This window comes from Spinacia oleracea, chromosome 3 (genome assembly GCF_020520425.1).
Source record: "Spinacia oleracea cultivar Varoflay chromosome 3, BTI_SOV_V1, whole genome shotgun sequence".
Classification (NCBI taxonomy): Eukaryota; Viridiplantae; Streptophyta; class Magnoliopsida; order Caryophyllales; family Amaranthaceae; genus Spinacia; species Spinacia oleracea.
In genome coordinates, this window is record NC_079489.1 from 12,823,838 (window position 1) to 12,846,838 (window position 23,001).

Below are 23,001 nucleotides of genomic sequence, written 5' to 3' on the forward strand. Positions count from 1 at the left end.
CAAAAGGACATAAGAACTTGATTTTGGCTCGAAAACTTAACCTGGACCTTGAAAACGCGTGCCTTGAATCACCTACACATAAGAAATAAAACACGAAGGGAGAAACGAGAAAATATAATAAAACTAATAATAATTATTATTACTATATTATTATTTATATTAATATTAATATTAATAACTAAATAAAAAGAAATGGAAATAGACATAAAAATGAAATATTCATAACGAAAACTAAATAATTAAACTATAAAAACTATTGAAAAAAGGAAAATAAATTTATTAAGAAAATAAGAGCTAAAAACTAATAAAAATTGCTAAATAAACTAAACTTAGGTATAAATACTCAAAATAAGAAATTAAGGAAAATAAAGACTAAAAATGCTAAAAAAAGAAAGAATAAAACGACTCAAATTATGCCTAGATTACTACCCTATGAGCGACATAAATACCACTCATCAGTTAGTCCACTCTTTGATCAAGGACTTGAGGGTTTCAAGGTTCGTCCACCCTTGGATTTGTAAGTCATAATTCACTTCACTAAGCATTTGGTTTCAATTTACTTTATGTAACACCAAGTGTTAAGTATTAAGCTCCTCTTATGCCCAATATTTTCCTCTTTCATTTGGTATCTTTTCTCATCTTTAGTGGGGGGTTGTTGGAATTTAAAGATGGAAAAATGCGCTCAAAACCTGCCTGCCAGGTTTTCCAAAACCTGCAGGTTTCGAGCGCAAGTTGAAAAACGGACTTAAGTGGCATTTCTTGAAGTGCACCAAAAACTGGCCGGTTTTTGAAAACAGTTTTGGAAAACCGGCAGGTTTTGAGATCAGTTTTTTGTGTTGTCCGATTTTTGATCTTCTCTTGGATTTCTCTTTTATGATAGCTTTTAAGTATGATTTATGGACAATTATCATTCTGATTATGGTGATTAAGTTGGTCCATTATTTCTCTTGATTATGGGGGTTATAAACCCTTCATTATCATGAGATTTATTGGTGATTCAATACCTTTGATTTCTTGGGTTATTTTGTATCCTCCTCTAATCCTATATATAATCTTCATTTTCTGAGTTTGTGATATACATATTTTGATCTATTCCTCTCCTCCTCTTTTTCTCTTTGTTTCGGATGGAAGAATTTTGGTTCATGATTAAGTCATGATTATTCGTATCTCTTCAAACTTTTTCTTTCTTATTCTTTTGGGCATAAGTTTATGTGGCTCCATCTCATCACCCAATAGTGCCTTTGTGTATTGAGAGTTGAGTAAACCTTATTGAACGAATCGGTGAATACAATTGTGCACCCCGGTTGCACCGAATCTCATTTTCAAGGCAGTGGTTGGTTACCACGGCGCAACGATTTCTTAAACCCGTTCTTATTCTTATTCTAGTATTTGCCTTGAAAACCCAATTATTACAACATTTCTGTCATTTAATACCTTACTTAATTTTTATTATATTAAACACCTAAAAAAATTAGAAAACAATATCATCTAACCATTTTCGTTAGAAAAAACATTGGTTTTTAACTATTCTATAGTTCCCAAGGAAAAATTTGATGATAGACGCACAACTCCTTCTACCATTAAATCATGCCTTGGGAACTTTAGCATAGTTAAACACTAACGTTTTCCTAAAACAAAATCGTTAAGTGGTGTCAATTTTCAAAAAAAAATCATTTTTAAAGGTTTTTAATTATAATAAAAATTAAGTAATAATGTGTTAAATTATAAAAACTGATTTTTTAAAGGTGTTAATTAAATAACAAAAATCCAGATTTTAATGATTTGATTATTAATCTGAATTTCCGACAGCAAATAATGATATGGCTCCGTTTTTTATCTATCATATACAGAACTTTAAGACAAAATTTGAGGATCGCATCCTCTTTACCCGTAGTGGGTATAGAATAAAGGTAAGGTGAGTTTGATCCTATGTCAATGGGTACACCCTCATCCTCTTGATAAAAAAAAAACGTGTTAGAAATTGTCCAAATATTTGATGTCATACTCCTTATATTGACAAAAGCTAAGTAATAAAAAAAAGAATAAGATTCTAGTTTCTTTTAATTTGTATTTTTAAACGGATTTTTCACCAAATGCCCTTGAGGTTTGCTTTAATGCACCAAATACCCCTAAACTTTCCAGAATGCACCAAATACCCCTGACGTTTAAAACAATATCACCAAATACCCTTTAGGCTGGCAAACGTTAAGTCTCCGTTAGTGTGTGTTTACTTTTTTGCCCTTACTCAACCCATTTCTCTATTAATCCTAACATTAACCCTTAATTAAATGAATTAAACCCCTAAATAATTGATTAACTATTTTCTTAAAAAAAACAATAACCCAAAACTTCTGTTGGGCTTCCTCTTCACTTCTGTCTTCTGCTAAACGCCATAATCATCATCCTCTTCTTTTCCACCATTGTCAAAACTCGAACCGCCACATCCAGACCACCCCCCCTTTTTGCTTGCTACATACGTCGGCCAATAGCGTCCCTTAGACCAATGCTAATTTTCTATTAGTTGAAACCCATTTCCCCAAACCACCAAGCCCAACCACCACGGCTCCGCCGCTTCCGCCATTTGAACACCATCCCTGAACCACCGACCATTACTTCAATCGTACCTAGTTTTCTCATATCCAAGTCAAAATTTATCAATTTTTCATATCAACAAAAAAAAGTGAAATTGACGAAAATCCCAATGGAATCAAATTGCTTTTTTCGCTAGGTTTAAGCTACAATTTTTGGTAAATTTTTTGGGTGCTCACAGTCGCTACCTCGGGTTTTCCAAGCACCACAACTTGCATCATATCAAAAAATTTAATCTGGTTTCTTTCCTTTTGAAACCCAGAAATCTGCATCACCAATGTTGAAATTTCAAGAAAAAATTCGAGATACCCAGATGAAAATTAAAGCTCCTTAAGTATATAATTCGATATACAATTCAGTTTTTTTTGTGCGAAATTGCTTTGGATTTGCTCAAAAAATCCCGAACATTAATTATGGGTTTGGGCTTCACTACAGGGATGGGTGGAAGAGAAAATAAGAGAGGAGACCGAAAATGCAGATCGGAAGAAAGAGGATAGTGGGTGGAGATTTCTGGCTAGCAACAAACAATAGTAGTGGATGGCTGCGACATTTGAAGAAATTGGTGGATAATTGACGATTTGGATTCAAGTTGAGGAAGAGGATAAAGATTTCCATGGGTAGGGGAAAGAATAAAGAAAAATGAGGAAAAGAAATGTTAACGGAAAAGTTAACGAAATACACGGAAAATGGTCAATGAGGGTATTTGATGATATTGTTTTAAACGTCAGGGGTATTTGGTGCATTCTGGAATGTTTAGGGGTGTTTGGTGCATTAAAGCAAACCTCAGGGGCATTTGGTGAAAAATCCGATTTTTAAACTATTAGGAGTTGTGGCTTCTTGTTTAAGTCTCACGTAGTCACATCGTATCATATCTATAAATACTCATATTGATAAGCTCCACTATGCAGTGCAACAACAAGCATAATTCCTTCTAATCATTAAAATTAGCCGGCTAACGTCAAGGGTACGTACTATACTCCCTTCCATCTTCTTTTCTCCCTTTTAGCTATTTTTTTTTGTTCTTTTGTAAATTGAAAAGGATATATTTATTATTAATTCATTATTTTTATGACACTTAGTTTAATACCCAAACCTGATTCAAAGTTTGTTTGTGAATTGAAGGTAGGATAAGCAAAAGAGAATATGGCAGAGGTCGAACCAAATGTATTGGTTTTGGAGAATCCAGAAGCTGATTATGAGAAGATGATCAAAGAGTTGGAGGCTAAGGATGAGACAGCCGAAGTGAATGGTGCTCGTGCTGGAAATACTGTTGAATTGTCCTCCCCTACTACAAACTTTACCAAGACCAAGCTAACAAAGCTTGAGGTACATTTTTGGGCTGGCCGTACGCTCACTAGCTTTCCTGATATGAACAACAACACCACTTACTATTTCAGGCAGAGTGGGACTCTTCCTCAAGGTGTCAAGTGGGGTTATTCTTATGCTACTGGTAAGGACTCCACTGCTCGTAAGTGGGTTGCGGCTTTTGATTCTGCTGCCGGCAAGGTAAAGTAATTCCTATATGCTTATGGATCTTCAAATATGTTAATAATTATGACCACGATGTACGTTGTCATCAATAGAAATTCTTGAATTAATTAACCTAGCTAGCTTTCTTCAATCAATTGTGTTTTAGGCTTACTGTGAATGCGGACCTACCGGTCCAGTGGACTGGAACGTAGTTGAAGATAAATTGGGTAAGTCTGGAAGTCAGACCGAGTATGTTGACCCCATTTTTAAAGGCAAGATCGTGGCTAGGGTTGCTGGTAACCAACTTATATCAACTCTCTGGTAGATCATATTCAGCTTCACTAATCACTACTATGTACTACGTAGTACGGAGTATGTGTTTGCACTAGGAGCTATCTTTCCTTTTTAAGTACTATATATGTTGTTTCCCAAATAATACTAATGCTACTATATATGCATCATGCATGCTTCTTAATAATTTATGGTGTACGTGTCATGTTTATGCTTGTCACCAAGCAGACAATCTACCGTCTATATCTATAAATGGAATTAAGTGCTTTATTTACTTGTTATTCCTAAGCAAGTTCACTAATTTATACTATTATTAAAGCTCCGACAAAAAAGACATTCTGTTATGTCTAGCTATAACTTGATGAGTGACATGGCGTCGCGTCATTTATGCTCAAACATTAGCCATGCAATATTATTCCCGCAATGCATGTATCGCTATGACTTGACAAATTAAATGTCATGCAACCCACGCCATATATGTATGCACAATCAATTGTTTGTTGGTTCATTGGTGATTGGGGCTGAACTTGGTAGGGAGCCGATCCCCCAACAACAATTGGGAGGAGACTATAGCCTATCCACCAAAAACTCACCTCGAATTCGGATTAACCCTAAGGGTGAATCGGATGGTATACCAGAAAAAAAATATGTATGCACAAACATTAGCCTATATTATTCCATACAAAAAAAATTTAGTATCAGAATTTGAACTCATAACCATTAAGTTTTTTACCATCACTACAACGATACAACGAAAAAACAAAGAAAGAAAAGTCATTCTTATAATATTTTTGGCCTTTAATGCACAAATCTTCTTTAATTTACTCAAAGAGTATATTTCGAAAGCTACTCAAATCATATATTTTGCATGTAATTTTTTTAGCTAACTAAATGTATTTTCTTTCCTAAAAGTGTAACTCAATGTACAATTGTGATTTAAAATATTTCTTAGAAGTTATAACTGTTGTACAAAAGAAAAGCGATGCAAAATTTTTTATAATGGGTTTTTCATCAAAATACCTGAGTTTTGGCGACCAAATGCCCATCGACTTTCGATAATACATAAAATGTCCTCCATAAACCATACAATATTACTAAATATCCTCAGAATTAACGGACGTTAACTCGACATTAGCGTAGAATTACCATTATGCCCTTATTATGTCTGTAGCCACTACCCAGTACCCATCCCTACCCAAATCTACGCATTCAACAGTCAAAACAAAAAAGGCGACCCTTCAATTTATTCTCTCTCTCCCCCTGTTCTTCCTCAGTGATCAACCTTAACTGCATCCAACTTGCGCATCTGAATTTGAGAATCAACCTGGTTCTAGAATAAAAGCCTAGCTTTTGGAATTAACTTCCCCTCCGCAATTCGAGATCAATCCATCCCTAATACATCTATTAACAAATTGAAAACAATAATCAAAAGACATTAAATCTAAAAAAATCTGAGTCATGAGGAAAATAAATAAAAAATGTCAGGCCTACAATGCTGTGAAAATCCCCCAACTTTGAACCCGGATTGGAACTGGACTTTTTGAAGAAATCGGTGGTTTAAAATCATATTTTTCTAGTTTTTCGATAGAAATTGGGATTGACCCATATACGAAATTTTCTAGCTAAGACGACCAATAATGGCGTCGGGGAAATTGTGAAATTTGTGCCGGGGAATTAAGCATCAGTGTATTGTCTCTCCGATAACGCGTTTTTTTGGTACTGGACTTCTTATACCGGCGATGATATTTTGTATGATTGCTCTACTCAAAAGGAGGATTCTGTTGAGGTTCTCTCTCCTCGTCTTCTTCCTCCATTTCGAGCACCATTGAGGAGGCGGTGATGTCGTCGTCGTCGACTACGTCTGAGAAGATAGTTAACGTTGATGTGAGGAGGAGAGAGAAAGGTACGGTTGTAGTGGATTTGAAGGTGGAGGGTGTTTTGGTAAATTGGTGGAGGGGGATGGGGGTCTGGAGGACAAAGATGTTTCTCAGGTGGTTAACATGGCGGTTACTATCTGGTCTTTTGGATTGATCCACAACTCTAGAGATGCACCCATTTTTACTGTCGTTATGGGCCTCAAATTAGTTGGAAATGGGTGTTGTTGGTTGTGGTAGGAGAGAGAAATTTCTCATGTTTTGTAATAGGAGATTGAACAACGAGATGGGGGTGGAGAGAATAGATTTCCTGCCAGTTTTTGTTGCAATTTTTGACAATTTTTAGGGGATAAGATAGCAAAACGGTTTTCACAAATCCGTGAAGAACCGTAAGAACACATAGTCGGGAATTTTTCTATATTTTGGGTGGGTCAAATGTTTGGTAGATTTCCAGCCTGGATGTCAATTTCAAATCTAAGTACTCCCTCCATCCCAGAATAGTTATTACACTCTCTTGGGCACACAGTTTAATGCGATAAATAGTAGTGTGGTTATCAATTGTTATTTTATTGAAAAAGTAGATGTGATAGAAGTTAGTAGGGTATTTTTTTAATTGAATGAAAGAAAGTGTGGGGACAAAAAAAAATTAGTAGGAAGAGAGACAATATAATAATTGTGGGGTCATTCCTAATTTAGAAGTGTAACAACTAATCTGGAACGGATGAAAAAGGAAAGTGTAACAAATAATCTGGGACGGAGAGAGTAGTTTGTTTCTGTTGGGTTATGTTCAGAGGCAATTTAGCTTTTCGTTGTATAGTTATATCGGGTTAGGTTTTAATGTTCGATCTACTTGGGCGATAATTTTTAGGTATAGTAGCCCTTTTGTTAAAAAAAACTCGATATGGGCCTTAGGCCTCAGTTAATAATATTGTCTCCGTTTTTGCGTTAAAATTCTTTTTTGGTAATTAGTAGTTATTTTGAGACGCTAAAAAATATGGGTATTTGCTGAATCAATTTTCAAAATATGGGTATTTGGTGAAATTCGAATTAAAATAGCTAGGGGTATTTGGTGAATTTGAAAGTAGGCTAACAGAGCACTAACGGCGCATCATTAGTAAGGGTATATGGGGTATTATGTTTTGTTTTAGGGGAATTTGGTGAATTACGCCAAAATTAAAGGTTATTTCACGAAAAACCCGTTTTTATAAACCAGTTAAACTAATTACAATATTTTAATTCAAATTAAAGGAAACCTAAACCGCCAAGTGACCCACTTAATTTTATCCGTAATTCCTCTAATGTAGTAATGTGTATGCGGGTGTTTCCACTGTATATACTCATATCTATTCCCGCTATGTCTACCTCCGGAGCATTGCCTCTGATGTTCCGGTAGGGTTTAACCTCCTTCGTTGTTGGATGGTGTCTGCGCACCTGCCTCCTTACGCGGTTGCCGATGTTGTGTTCTGCTATTGTGGAGGAAGAAGGCCTGGAGAGAAGAGAAGGAGGTGGGATGGCATTGGAAATTAATGGGTGAGAAGAGGGCCAAGAGTGGCATTGGTCTCTGGCGAGAGTGCTTGCGGCGCCAACAAGCTCAGGTCACGTATGGTGGTTAGGTGGGGGGTTGGTATTGGTCTTGGAGGTTACGTGGGCTGCGGCTGTGGTGTTGGTTATGTGGGGGGGGGGGTATTCCATGTTTAATTAGAGTTTATTTTGGTTTAATTAATTTTAATTATTAATTAGCGGTTAATTACCAACGAACGTTAATGCCATTAGTCAACAAGGACATATAATTAATTTTTGAAAAATAGGGGGTTTTGGTTTATTTTGAAAACTTAATGGGTATTTTGTGAAAGGAAATAACCCCTTGGTCCAAGTTTGCATTTATGCGTTTAATGCGAAGTATAATAAATGTGGTTCAAAATTATTGAAATAAGTTAAGTATTCAGTGAGATCGAGTGATCAGAATGTCTAGCTAAAGGCCGATTCAGTTCAAGTGTAATTAATAATATTAAAGCAACAACTTACTCTTGACTGAACCCGTAGGGTCACACAAACAGTGCATGAACGGATCAAGTATTTAGTTGAATAAAATAAGCAGTAAATAATCATTAAATTCTTTATTTCATATTCATTTAATTTTGGTTTAGTATTAAATGAAAAATCCAAGTGATTCAAAACATTCAAATGGGATGTCAATATGGATTCTTCGACAAAGAAACACCCATAAGTGAACTTGAATATTGAAGTCACAAAGGATCACTAATCCAGGTCATTGAAAGGTTGGACGACCAATGACTAATGACACTACAAGAATTCGCGTTTTTAACGTCTACATTTACCGACTGCTCATAAATTAGTCGGTAAAAAGAGATTTACGGACCGCAAAATAGATAGTCGGTAAAAATTTATTTTGCGACCGCCCAAGCAGTCGGTAAAATATTATTTAGCGACCGCGAAACAAATGGTCGGAAAAAAACACTACAACAAAAATGGGTTTTAACGGCATTTATTTTGTGCTTAAGCGGCATTTAAAAATGCCAGTAAAACCTTTAGCGGCTTTTACCTATGTGCCGCTAGATCCAATGTCGGGAGAACATCTAGTGGGATTTATTTGATTCGCCTGTAAAGGGTCGAATATATGCCGCTAAAGACCGTTTTTAAAAAAAACAATCCTGTAGTAAATATAAAGCTTATATCACATGCTCCCTTGATGTTTTCAAATCAATTGCTAGCTTCCATAATACATAAAATATATTTCAGCTCCCACACAACAATACACAAATGTATAGTATAAGGAAGATAATTATAAATTTAATAGATATGAATAATCGTTGTTACATCATCATCCAAGGTACCAAAAAAAACTTGTTACATCTTTGAACAACTTCAAAACTGATTACACATGATCCAAATAGCCATTTCAAAGGCTATTTATGCTCTTCATAACTTCCAAAATCAGCAAAAATCAGCAAAAATCAGATTCAAGCTTCACAAATAATCGACAAATTCACCCCACTTTATAAAAAATAACCTGAAAAACAAAGATCCTATTATTGAAACAATATAATGGTAAATTTAGAAATAAGTATCCATATATAAATTTAAAAATACCTGTTCACTAAGTGCTGACATCAAGAACTCTTCTACCTAGCAACAATGCCTTTAACAACTTGACATCCTCTTTCATCTGAGTTAGAGATTCAGCATTGTCTTTCTCTAATTGTGCCGATTTTTCTTGCACTCTTTTGAGTTCACACTCTAAAAATTGGATTCTTTCATCACATATGTCATGATCATCATGGTAATCTCTTTCTTGATTAGATGAAACAGAAGACAAGGACTTTGGACATCTACCCAGACCACGAACTTGACCCTTTTTTTCTGGGCCTACAATAATACTCATTACTTGGGAATATATGTCACCTTCCCATGCAACCTTGCCATTTGTTTCCTCAACACCATTTGGAAGTTTACTTAACTTGCCATTTATCAGTTCCTATTAAACAGTGGACACATATACCAACAAACAATCACCCATTGTTCTAATATGATTTAAAAAGCAATTCAATAATCAGCTAAAATAAAATGCATGTTTCTAACCACAGCTTGTTTTGACTTTTCATCCATTGGTGTTGGCACAATTTTACGTTCCTTATGAGTATCCAAGAACACCATAGCTCTTGACGGTGTTGCCCCATTGATAGTCTTGTAACATAGATATGTATATTGGTCACTAATTTGATTTTTTTTAACAAAAAATGAGTATTAAAAAGGTAACCTTGCAAGATGTAATACCTCATACCTTGTCATCAGCATAACACGCAAAGCTTTTCGATCCACCAGTATGAGCCATAACTTGTACCTCACGACTTTTTCGATTTTTTTCAGATCTTTCCTATGTATGCATGAAATCAAAAGATCACATAGAGGAGAGGCAAGGTAAATATATTGTGATAAGCTAAACTAAATGTAAAATTACAAAATGTTTACCTTGCCTTTAGGAGAATTCCAATAAGTTACCAGATAACGCTATTGCTCCTCGGGCACAAAATCAGGCTTAGCTTTAATAATATTTGTTATATTTTCAAGGTGTGGTTCACAGCAATCAAGTTTGAGTTCTCCCTTGAAATTGTTCCACTTTTTTCCCATTGATTGTTTTACGTACTTTTCTGCTAACGGGTGAGGAATGACGAACTTTGACTATTGAACAAAAAAACGTTTGTCAAAATACCACTCATGTAGAAATATCGTACTATACAGGGGCATTTTCACAAAATAACCAAAGCATTCAAATTACTTATTTAGGAAATCACTATTACCTTCACAATATCAAGTGCTTCTGTTCGTTTTTTTCCAGTCTCCAGTCATCATATACCAAGGGACATAATCGAGGATTTCTTGCTACAGTTCCAATAAAGTGAGCAAGATCAGAATGTTCATCGCCAATTGGTTGCCAACATTTATTTCACCTCAGAACTATTCTCTTTTCCTTAGGTTGATTCCAAATATGTGCCATTAAAGTAGGTCCTCTGCGTTTCTTAGTAGAGGTTTCAGAATCTATTCACACTAATATAAACCTGGTCCATGCTAATTTAGCGTGGACCCACTACTACAAAAAAGGGCAAAGAGACCCTTCCAAAATGGCTTAAGAGATCTCCTTTCAAGGGGTCTCTATCTCACAGGTCTCTTTGATAAAGAGACCCCCTCATCGAGAGGGGGTCTGTTTGTTAAAATCTAGAGACCCTCCACGTAAGAAAGAGGGTCTCTTATGTAAAAGCTAGTGAAAATAATTTAGAAGGGAAAGAGACCCCTTATTAGAGATGGGAGATCTGTTTTTTAAATTGTTTAGACCCCATAAGTAGGATAGGAGGTCTCTTTGAATATTTTTATTTTTGTTTATTAAAGCAGTTAAGACCTCATATATAGATAGGGGGTCTCTTTATTATTAATTTTTTTTTTTTTTTACAAACTAAGACCTAATGTCTTAGATATTGGGTCTCTTTAAATTTATTATTACTATAACTAGAGAGCCTTTATTACACATGACGGGTCTCTTTGCAACCATTTTTTTAAAAAAAAAAACAAAAAAAAAACGATAATAGCAGAATAATACCGCTGGTCGATCAGCGATATATTCAGAACTAATTAATATGCATATTCAACCTGCGTTTACACCTCTAAAATACCGGCCAGCAGGCACCGCATTAATATACACATTACACCTGCGTTTACACCTCTATAAATACCGGTCAGCCGGCATAAAAGCACAAAACCACACCTGCTATAATAAATAATTTGTAATAATTCGAGAACAACTCCATAATCCATATATTACAAAAAAAAAAATATTTCCAACAAGTAATGCTCAAAACGCAAGCTTTACATACACTGTGATTTGCATAAGCGCTAAACTTTACATCGCAATTTCCAAAAACGTAAAACAAAAATCAATTCCAAAATATAATCATTCACACCAATTTACCAACAATTGGAACCGAAACTCATGGAGTTATTTCCATACCATCAACTTTGTTTTCTTGATCCGCTTTTTGCTTGAGCAAATACTCGACCCACATGTCTCTAACCTCATCCACATTTTCCGATGAATAAGTTTGTTCAGAAAACTGTAATAAGTAGCATAATTATTAATTATTAGTTAAACAAAGCATAATTTAAAAAAATCGACTCATTTACTGATTAACGATAACATGAATGATGAGAAAGACATAAACATCTGAATGAAACTTCGAATACAACCAGCAATACATTAAGGGCAATTTATTTGGTTTGAAGACACTGTATGCAGACTATTGTAATGCTTAAGGTTGAATTATGTAAACCATGACAACCTGTACCTTACCAGATGAAAATATCCTAAAGATACAACGGAAACCATGATGCAGACTATGCTTAAGGTTGAAGCATAGTTTACAATTATGTAAACCATTATCTCCTAAAGATACAAGTAAAATACATGATTAAAGAGCTGAGACACATCATTTACAGCAATGCAAGAACCATAAATTGCAGGGGGGAACTTTGTTTCTGCACTAAGTGTGAACCTTGGCCACTGTAATGCTATTAAGGCAGAATGGATGGCTCTAATATGAGGTTTGGAATTAGCAAGCAGGTTGGGTATCACTAAGCTACTAGTCCAAGTTGATAACTTGTCCTGCGTTTAAACGCTGCAATCAAATATGGCTGACAGAGGGGAGTTCACTAGTATATTGAAAATAAAATTTAGAAGAAATAGGTGTCGCCTGTTAATAATGTGAAAGAGGGGAGTTCAAACGCTGCAATCAAATATGGCTGACAGAGGGGCAATCAAACGCTGCAATCAAATATGGCTTCAAACGCTCATGAGGTGTTTTTAATCAAGGCGCTGCTAATCAATATAAGGGTTTGCTTAGACGCGACATCTTAAGATATGATGCCGCTAAGAAATATGAAAATTCCGCATTATTTCAAAACTCAATTTGATTCGCAGTGTTCTTAATCAAACACATATTCATAGCAGCAAAAGAATATTTTTCTACTAATATATTCACACTCTGTATTCGAGTTTTAAACTCCTTTCGACGAGTGTGTATACCGTACAACGCATAACTGTGTGAGGTGCAAATGAAACATACACGTAGCCTCAACTACACTGTTATTTTCCACACCCTAGGGGGCGAACCCAAGAGGTCTCTAGACCAAGTATCACAGATTTGAGTGCATAAAAAACTGCTAATTTTACTTGAAAGATGGTAACAATTTTTTTAAAGCAGTCTTATCAAAATAAAGGTGCTTTATATTAGTTGTGCTAATCAATTTCAAAATATATTTAAAGGTAGACTTAACAATGTCCCCCGTAATCAATTGTCAAACGTACTATAGTACTACTGTAATACTCAAAGTGCAATGTATCCTAAATATAATTAAGTGATTGAAACAACAAGATGTATAGGTGGAAACGAGATGAATTTTAGATAGAAATTAAAAAAAATGAAGATGAGATGACTCACAATCTTGTAGGAGCCTAATTGAAGAAGCCCATGACCAACTTGAATTACAACAATCGTCTGTTCAAAAAACCCAGAACAATAGCACACGATACAATTAGCTATAGAAGTACCTTTTTAACAGAAGATTGAATGCAGGTAATGCAAGCTAGTTTCAACTGAATACCACGAATTTGATTCACTATCTGCACAATCCAATGCAAATGTACAACTAGTCAAGTAACATATCACCCAAAAAAGGAGGGATAAAAGTAAATTTTTATATATACATTCTAACTTTTGCACAGTAGGGACTATGGAGCAAAGATTACATGACTTGTGTTTTATCTGATTATTACTAATATTTAAGGCTCAGCAAAGAAGTCAGGATTTTGAGGCTTAATCATTTTAGGCAACTCAAATTCCCTGCCTCTTTGTGCACCTTTTGCGCATTGCCTGCAAATCTTTTTGCCAAAATAGTGACTACGAGCTGTTGGATAGCTTGAGATTAAGTTGTTAATTCACCATTATCGTCATCAAGGGCTCGTTCTTGGCAGGGAAACTGGTTAGATACCAGTATTTACGGCCTCATTATATCCCTGGCCGTCTTTTGGAAAACTAAAAACGAAACTTCAAAGCTAAAGCAACCTGATCTTACCCCCAAATAAAAGAATCAAGGGGAGATGGAAATTTTCTTCTACAAATCCTATACTGAATTAGTGAATCTTATGTTCATGAAAGAAGCCAGGTTGTACATAACACATCACAGGAAAAATCCTCTAAATAAATTTGGCATGACACCAACACCTTTAAGCATGATAGGCATCGATATCATTTAGAAAATACAAGTTATCCGACGAGGTCTAATTTCACTACTAACTTTGTGTGGTAGAGTCTACATAAAGATGGAAGTCTGGCATGAATACTTCAAATGAAGCTAAAACATCGTATTGACAGTTGACAAGCATGAAGACTTCAAATTCGACTAAAGCCAAAGTTTTAAGCAGCAATACAATTGAAATTTGCAAAAATTCAGAAGAGAAAAAACCTAACTTTGTAGTGGAAATTGAATTTGAAAAATTCAGAAAAACGAAACTAACTTTGTAGCAACAACTACAAACTCAAATCGCAAATCGAAAAAGCCCAGACGAAAATTAGAAATTCGAAACAAAAATTTGAGAGGATACGAGAGTGATGCCAAAAGAATATAAAAAAACCTAAATTTGTTGTTCGCCAGCGGTGGTGTTGAGGTCGCCGGTGGTAGTGATGTCATCGATCGTAGTGTATTTCACCGGTGGTAGTGATGCCGGCGATCGTACTGTATTTCGCCGGCGGTGGTGAGTTCGCCAATGGTTAGCCCTAAAACCCTGTATGTCGAGGGAAGAAGAAGAGGCAACATCGCAGGGAAAAACAATATGGTAAAATTGTTTTCGCGAGGTTTTCTCCAAGACAAAAGAAAGTACAGACCCGTTGAGTTAACCAACGGGTCTTTCTTTATTTTCCTTTATTTTTTATGGGAAAGTGGTGGGTCCTGTGATATGCTAGAGACCCGTTTAATTAAATAAGAGGTCTCTTGGTTATCTTATTCTATTTTCTAGGCAAAATAAGTGAGCCCTTTTATATACTAGAGATCCGTTAAGTTAGATAATGGGTCTTTTATTTCTCTTCCTTTAATTTTACGTGGGCTATTTAACTCATAAGAGACCCGTTATCTATAATATTAGATCTCTTATATTAAAGAGATCCGTTATGTCGACCAACGGGTCATTTATTAAAGATCTCTTTTCCCATATTTGTAGTAGTGTGTACCAGGGCAACAGAGTAATTTTTATGGGTAACATATGTAACTGTCACGTGACAGTTATTTTGTAATTTTAAATAGTAACTATATGCGTATTACAGTAACTATGTGTTTTAAAGAGTTACTATGTGTTTTGAAGAGTTTTAATGCGATTTGTGTCTAGCCCACTTTATATACGTTTTAAACTTTTTTATTTTTCAAAATTTCAGATCTACATTCTGTTCATTCTCTTTCATTTTCTCTCTCTTCATTTTCTCTCTATGCTTTTCAAAATTTAGCCCAAATTTCTAGGTTTTGTTCGATTTTTTCGTAATTATCTTATAATTCTTATGATTGGATCTATTTGATGATGAAAAATTGGAGGAAGTAGTAGATCAAGAAAGAGGTTCGTCGTTGCCGAAATCGAATCGAAGAATTTGCGCTCGCCTACAAATCTTCGCAAAAATTTTTAGAGATCACATCTCGGTTTGTTGTTTTTTAAAGAATTTTAAGTCTATTTTTATTTAAAATTGAAAATATTTGTTGTTTTGAAGAAATTAATGTTTGTGTTTTACCGAAATATCGTTTTCACTTTGCGAATTCGATCAGTGACTTCACGATTTTAAATAGTAACTATATGAGTAATACAGTAACTATATGGTTTAAAGAGGTACTATGTAATTTTAATGGTTACTATATGTGTACAATAGTTACTATATTATTTTAATGGTTACTATATGTGTATAACAGTTACTATATGTGTACAATAGTTATTATTTTGTTGAGTGATTCGAAATGTTTGTTGTTTTGTTGAAATTAGGGTTAGTGTTTCACATAGTTAGTATATAAATGATATAGTCACCTTTAATTTATGTTGCGAATTAGTGTTTTTAATAGTCACTGGAATGTTCGTTGTGTTTATGTTAGTAGTAGTTTTTAGAGTAACTATACTTTTTTTAAAAGTTACTATAACTTTAAAACAGTAACTATGTGTTTAAAATAGTCACTATATTTTTTTAGAAAGTTATTATAAGTTTAAAACGGTAACTATGTGTTTAAGATAGTTATTATGTTATGAACAGTTTATAGTGACTTTTTGATAAATAATAGTTACTATACGATTACATTATGTACTATGTTATTTAGAGTATGTATTTGTCCGCTTCTTTGATAGTGACTATGTGATTATAATGGTTACTATATGTGTTCAATAGTTACTATATTTTAATAATATTCAGTATATGTTTTATATAGTTACTATATGGTTTATATAGTTACTATGTATTTGATATTTGTATAAGAAAATAATACGAAGTATCGATCACATGTTATTCCAGGTCCTAAAGTTGCACTATCTAGTGACGAATCTTCAAAAATACTTTACAATATCATTTGTATAAGAAGAAATAATGCCTTAAATTTAGAAAAAAGAGACAAAGGCTGTGAACTTTAAGAATTGATGCAGCAAAGCACAAGAGGTAGAAATAGTGTTTGTTGTTTGGGTGAAATTAGGGTTAGTGTTTCATATAGTTAGTATATAAATGATATTGTTACCTTTAATTTATGTTGCGAAATAATGTTTTAAATAGTCATTGGAATATTCATTGTGTTTATGTTAGTAGTAGTTTTTAGAGTAACTATATTTTTTTAAAAGTTACTATAACTTTAAAACAGTAACTATGTGTTTAAAATAGTCACTATATTTTTTTAGAAAGTTATTATAAGTTTAAAACGGTAACTATGTGTTTAAGATAGTTATTATGTTATGAACAGTTTATAGTGACTTTTTGATAAATAATAGTTACTATACGATTACATTATGTAATATGTTATTTCGAGTATATTTTTGTCTGCTTCTTAGATAGCGACTATATGATTATAATGGTAACTATATTTGTACAATAGTTACTATATTATAATAACAGTCACTATATGTTAAGCTAGTTGTTGTGTGATTATAATGGTTACTATAAGTGTACAATAGTTACTATATTATTATATTAGTTACTATATGTTTGAAATATGTACTATGTTTATTTTATCATGAAGTGTTCCCATATGTTTATTTTCTTCAATAGTTACTATATTATTTATATAGTTACTATATTATTTATATAGTTACTATATGTTTGAAATAGATATTATTTTTTGTTTTATCATGACTTGTTACCATATGTTTATTTTCTTTAATAGTTATTGTACGTTTTATATAGTTACTATATTTTTGAAATAGGTACTATGTTAGTTTATTATGTTATGTGCATGTTTTTATGTTATTCTATATTATTAATGATATAGTTACTGTATTATGGATAGAGTTACTATATTATTATCAAATCAACTATGTCTGCAACTCTGTGACTAAATGACCATCAATAATATTTATAGGTATTATATCTTGTATTATAGTAACTATATGTTTGGTATAGTTTTTTATGTATATTATAATGTTATTTTATGTTCTTTGTTGTCTTCTATGTTGTTAGTAATAAGAGTTACTATGTTATGATCACAACAACTATATGATCATAGCAATAACTATATCTACAACCTTGCTCGTATATGACTATCATTATTATTAAGAGTTACTATATCATGTATAATAGTAACTATATATTTTTAATAGTTATTATCTTATCATTATGTTCTTTTTATGATCTTTCTTTGTACTCCATGTTATTATTAATAAAAGTGACTATATTATTTTGACAGTAACTATATGACTATAACAATAACAATAACTATATATGCAATTCTGCAAGTATTTTACCATCGTTAATTGTAAAAGTTACTATATGATGCATAATAGATACTACACGTTTTACATAGTTACTATGTTATTTTTTCATATTTAATGTTAAATTATTAACTTAGTTTACATATTATTGATTCAGAAATACAAAGATGATGCACCCAGAATTGAAATCGTGCAAAGAATAAATTCTGCGAGGAAAACAAAAGCAGGAGGAGAAGAAGAAGAAAATCCTGGCAACAATGGAAACCAATAACGTGGTAGAGGAAGGACATGATGTGTTGGTGGAAAAAAGAGACGTGGTCCACGTGGACGTGTCGATTAGTATTTTTTAGTTCAAAAAACATTTGAGCTTAACATGGTTTATTTAATAGATGCAAAGAATTAGAATGTCGTAGCTAAAACAACTAACCAAGTAGTTAATGTTTTCTTTATTACTATTCAGGAGTTGTAATTACTGTTACTTTTGATATAGTTACTCTTTTATATTTCAGTAATTATGTGATATATAATAGAAAAAATTACTATATGACCTCTAAACCATCTATATCATATTGTTTATTTTTATAATATAGTAATTGTTTTACAGCTAAAGTTATTTTTCTATATAATATAGTTAATCTTTGGATAGAATAATTGTTCTCATCGAAATTACTATATTATTATTATTTATTTTATAGTTACTATTCTGAAAATATAGTTACTTTACGGAACCTATAGTTTCTATATTTTACTCTTTTTGTCTGCAAGAATGAATATATAGTAGTAATTGTTTTACAGTTAAAATTACTTTTCTATATGATATAGTTACTCTTTGGATAGAATAGTTATTCTTATCATTATTATGTTCATAGTTATTATTCTGGAGATATAGTTACTTTACAGAATCTACAGTTTCTATAATTTACTCACTGTTAAAATTACCTAATTACCCTGGTCCATGGTAATCTTATGGTGGACCTGGTCCATGCAAGTGGAATTGTTCAGAATCTATGGCGAAAAAAAAAGAAATTAAGTTGACTTATTTAACTTGAGTGAAATATTCTATATACCAATTTTTACCATGCTAGAAACTACAACATAATAAAGTACGACAAAAAAAATGTATATTGGTCTTTACATTATTTACAAACGTTAACAAAAATAATAAAACAAAACTTACCTTCAACATCTTCATTCTCTAAATTCTCATCAATCATCTGATCTTCTAGTTCTTCTAGACTTGCTGATACAGGAGTCATATTTCTTGGGGTGTCCACAATATTTCCACTAGCTCCCTGAGTATCAGAATCTTCATGTGAATGAAGAGTCACTGTTCGAAGCTTCTTTCGTCTTCCCATTGAATCTGTATGCAAGTCAACAAACTCAAATAATAGTTATCTTAATATTCAAACATAACCTAATATCAAATAAAGAACAAGCAGTTATAGATATACTCAAGACATTAAAAGGCATAGATCCCATAAATAAAGTGCACATCACAAATATTACTCTACATTTAAAAATGACCCACGTGACAAGTAACAGAAAAATGAAGACAAGCTACCTAAAAACATCTACACTAATTATACGAATGGTCTTCCATCTACATCTCCATCTCTTCTTCGGTGTCTTCCATTTGATCATCATCTACAAAAGTCCCTTCAAATGCAATTTATATTAGACAACATCATGTCTAATTACTATGCTTCTCTTTTTTTCTTCTACTCAAGTCAAAACATAGTGGACACTTGCATATTTGAAGAATAACAAAATATCTAGCATTAATTATATTCCTATTACCTTTCTAACTAAAAAGGGTATCCTTGGTGGTCCAATTACTACCTAGTCTGCCACTAAACAAACAAAAAACCTCCAATATTACTAAGATAGTATATAACTGACATATTAGTATTAGTATAGTATATACTAATAGAGGATACTAAGGGTATACTCGTAATTGTACTATTGTATGATATTTATTATATATATGAGTCTCAGACACCCGTATTAGGGTAAATCGTATCATTATATTCACATGGTAACAAGAGCCCTAGGTTTTTCCTTTAGATCCAAAATCCTAAAATCTGATAGTTTTTAATACTGCAAATTCACATTGCAAAAAATACTTTATTGTTCCCAATTGAAAATCAGATTTATTTTAATCAAACTGTTATTCAGCAATTACATGATGCTGTATTATTAACAATTATTTATAGTTAGCATTCCCAAAAGTCAACTTCTTTGAAACTCTTTTATTTAGCTTCTGCCATTCACTATTAATTCATTGGGTTTCCATTGAAGGAGAACACAGCTTCATTACCACCATATGTTCATAGGAAGGGATTTTGTTGCCTTCTTTGCTAACCAATTGACCTCCATAGTTTACGATTCTACAATTTGTCCTATTCCATCTTCTATGGTTCTACAATTTGTCATGTTCCATCCAAAATAATGGGATTAAATTGCATTAACTGTTCATTTTCACCCAGGAAAACAGAATTGATGTGAAATAGTTGAAGTATAAGATATTCAACAACAATAGAGTTGTATCCAGGAGATAAAATCAGAATAAATGGACAATAAGGCAATGAAAATGTGAATAAGCCAGAGACTATAATAATGCAAACTAAATGAAACAAACTCTGGCGTAACTAAATCATTAGACCAATTTCCATATGCAATTTTTAAAGCTTAAAGATGGTACAAAAATGTAATACCCCGAAACTTTTAAACTCGTTTATTAAAAATTAATAATATTTTATTAACGTAATTTCGTTTCAATTATTAGAAATAATTTAAAAATTTCGTTATTTTAAACGTTTTTACGATTTATTTTAAATGATAAATTTATAAACGAAAATTTATTTATTTTTCGTTAACGATATATTTTACGAGACTTTGTTTTAATTAAATATTTATATATTTAGTAATTTCCTAAAATAGCAATTAAAATTCAGAAATTTGGCCTAACTACTTGAAATTACTAAAATGCCCCTAAAGGACAAAATTTTCAATTAGCTTCTTCCTCCTTGCCTTCCACGTACATGGAAGAAGGAAGCCATTCTTTCCTTCCTCTCTTCCCTTATTTCAGTCTATATTCATTGCCTTGGAGACCAAGAACTTTTGTTCTTCTAGAAATCTACCTAATTATAAATTCAACCCAATTTCAGAATTATTTCAATACAAAAACCAAATTAACAAAATCTGAAAATTCCTCCCTTGTTCCTCCTTATTCGAACCACCACAACCGGCAGCCATCTGCCGACCACCAACTACCCAGACCCGACCACCCACTTCGCCGGCCGACCACCTACTCCCACCATACCTCCCTTCGCTCTCCCTCCTCCTTCGAAATACTCCCTGCCTCCCTTCCCTCTCCTCTTCGTGGCACCACCAAAGCAACACCACCACTCCGTCGGTCACCAATCACCAACCCCACGAACCACCAGCCACCACGTCGAGCACCCAGAACCACCCTTGCTTCTTCCCTGCTTCACCACTCTCCACCCCTGTTCGCGCCCCTCTTCCCCTTCCCTCGCCTGTTTCTGCCGCCTCAAACCACCATCACCGTCGCCTCTCGGCGCGGTTCCGCCGCCCAGGCTGAGCCGCCCAGCCTCCCTCCTCTTCGTGCCCTGCGTCCCCGTGCCCCCCTCCCCTGCTGCTCGTGTTCTGCAATTTCAGAAACAAAGTTTCTGAAATTGAAACTTTGTTTTATTCCTCCTTATTCAAGTTGGGCCAAATCAATTGGGCTTTGGGTAAGACAAACCTGAATTTCAGATTATCAATTCCTTAATATTCATGTTTTAATAAATTTTATGATATAAATATTTACTAATAAATTGTTATTATTTTCAGGAAATAAATAAATATGATTATCGAGTTTAAGAAAAATAAATTACCGTACTAAATTTATCAAGGACATAAATTAAATAAATCTTGTGTAATTGATTTAGAATATATGTATATATACTTCGATTGAAATTTCCATAAATTATATTTATCACTAAAATTGGTGTTTAATTATATTTTCATTAAAACTATGAAATTATATATTTCTAACATTATTATTAGAAAATTCGTTATTTATAGTAATTCGAAATTTCTAAGTTAAATTATTACCATATTAATAACTAATTCAATTATTCAATATTTTGAAAGAAATTGGACTCGGAGTTCAGGAAGAACGATCCATCGAACAGGGAATATAAACTACGGTTGAGGTAACATCTATTGCTAACACCCACAATCCCCTTATGAACTGTGTTTTATGAGATTATGAAATATGTTTATAATGATATGTTTTTATTGGATTGTGAGATATGAAATATGTTTATAAGTGTGTTTTATGAATGATGATATTTAAATGTGTTTATGAATGATTTTATAAGAATGATGTTTATGAGTTACGAATAAGATACGAAACATGATAAATAAAAGTGTAACAGGTTCTGGCAGTTAGTGGGGTTACTATTTCTAGGTCGTGCACGTACCGCCGTACCGCGGGACACCCAACAAGGGAGAGTGCTCCTTGAGGGTTACCGCAAGCTAAAAGAGAAACTATTTAGGTACGGGCGTATGTCCAACAAGGGAGAGTGCTCCTTGAGGACTATCGCAAGGTGGGAGACGTCCCGCAAGGCTAACTTGTCAGTTACCAAGTAAAATGAAGGTTTTTATGAAAGATAATGGGAACTATTAAGGTTTCAAGTTATAAATGATGTTTTATTATAATGCATTTATGAAAGTGTTTTACTATATTCTATTCTCCCTGATTGCAAAGTAAATAAAATGAATTGAAATGAGTTTACGTTGATAGGGTAGTGTGTTACTGGGCCTCGGCTCACGATGTTGCTTTTGTTTTAGGTACGAAGAAGATCATGGGATGCCTTAGAGTGAGGATGCAACCATCAAATTCACGATCGATGTTTAGTAAAGATAATTATGTCATTAGCAATAAAGGGATGTATTATTTAAAGTCTAAGTTTGATTTCATGATTTGAGTTAGATTTTAATATTAATGTTTAATCAGATGCTAAAAGTATTTATTATTAAAGTTTATTTAGTAATTTAAAAAGGTTATGTCGCCTTGTATTTCCCACGAGGGAAATACGGCAAGTGACGCTCCGACTAAATTAGGGTTTCCGCTGCTAATTAAAGATAATTAACCTAATTAATGGTGTTTAGAAGTCGGGGTGTTACAGTTTGGTATTCAGAGCCAAGGTTCTGCGACCATAAGTGCTAAACCTTACGGGTTTTACACGAAATAAAATTCATTAGGCTTTA

General features: G+C 33.4%; 2 protein-coding genes and 1 long non-coding RNA gene across 5 annotated transcripts; 2 read left to right on the plus strand and 1 right to left on the minus strand.

Moving 5' to 3' along the window:
* The first annotated feature begins 3,397 nt into the window (after positions 1–3,397).
* On the plus strand, positions 3,398–4,631 carry LOC110777505 (uncharacterized). Its single transcript, XM_021982115.2, has 3 exons — positions 3,398–3,553; positions 3,712–4,095; positions 4,226–4,631. Exons 2-3 carry the CDS (start codon positions 3,733–3,735, stop codon positions 4,382–4,384), a joined length of 522 nt encoding a protein of 173 aa, XP_021837807.1. The 5' UTR covers positions 3,398–3,553; positions 3,712–3,732; the 3' UTR covers positions 4,385–4,631.
* Positions 4,632–8,912: 4,281 nt separating this feature from the next.
* LOC110778431 (uncharacterized) lies at positions 8,913–10,708 on the minus strand. 3 transcript variants are annotated; one of them, XM_056841194.1, is made up of 6 exons: positions 10,544–10,708; positions 10,215–10,424; positions 10,020–10,119; positions 9,825–9,929; positions 9,355–9,720; positions 8,913–9,255 (listed from the first exon to the last, which is right to left on the minus strand). In XM_056841194.1, the coding sequence occupies exons 3-6, from the start codon at positions 10,038–10,040 to the stop codon at positions 9,232–9,234; spliced, it is 516 nt and encodes a 171-aa protein (XP_056697172.1). In that variant the 5' UTR covers positions 10,041–10,119; positions 10,215–10,424; positions 10,544–10,708; the 3' UTR covers positions 8,913–9,231. The 3 variants fall into 3 exon arrangements, with proteins under 3 accessions (XP_056697172.1, XP_056697171.1, XP_056697170.1); XM_056841193.1 differs by having other exon boundaries at positions 8,914–9,255; positions 9,336–9,720; positions 10,027–10,119; positions 10,544–10,707; XM_056841192.1 differs by having other exon boundaries at positions 8,915–9,255; positions 10,027–10,119; positions 10,544–10,707.
* A 10,237-nt stretch (positions 10,709–20,945) lies between these two features.
* On the plus strand, positions 20,946–22,776 carry LOC130470665 (uncharacterized). Its single transcript, XR_008931384.1, has 3 exons — positions 20,946–21,476; positions 21,880–21,941; positions 22,582–22,776. It is a non-coding gene; the product is annotated as an uncharacterized lncRNA (long non-coding RNA).
* The last annotated feature ends 225 nt before the right edge of the window (positions 22,777–23,001 follow it).

What these genes read in the sequence shown, in the direction of transcription:
- LOC110777505 (XM_021982115.2), top strand. Translation starts at nt 3,733, where the DNA reads ATGGCAGAGGTCGAACCAAATGTATTGGTTTTGGAGAATCCAGAAGCT. An exon ending in TTGATTCTGCTGCCGGCAAG is followed by an intron (nt 4,096 to 4,225) that starts GTAAAGTAATTC and finishes ATTGTGTTTTAG; the next exon opens with GCTTACTGTGAATGCGGACC.
- LOC110778431 (XM_056841192.1), bottom strand. Translation starts at nt 10,077, where the DNA reads ATGGCTCATACTGGTGGATCGAAAAGCTTTGCGTGTTATGCTGATGAC. An exon ending in AAAAGTCAAAACAAGCTGTG is followed by an intron (nt 9,721 to 9,824) that starts GTTAGAAACATG and finishes ACTGTTTAATAG; the next exon opens with GAACTGATAAATGGCAAGTT. An exon ending in TAGGTAGAAGAGTTCTTGAT is followed by an intron (nt 9,256 to 9,354) that starts GTCAGCACTTAG and finishes TTTGTTTTTCAG; the next exon opens with GTTATTTTTTATAAAGTGGG.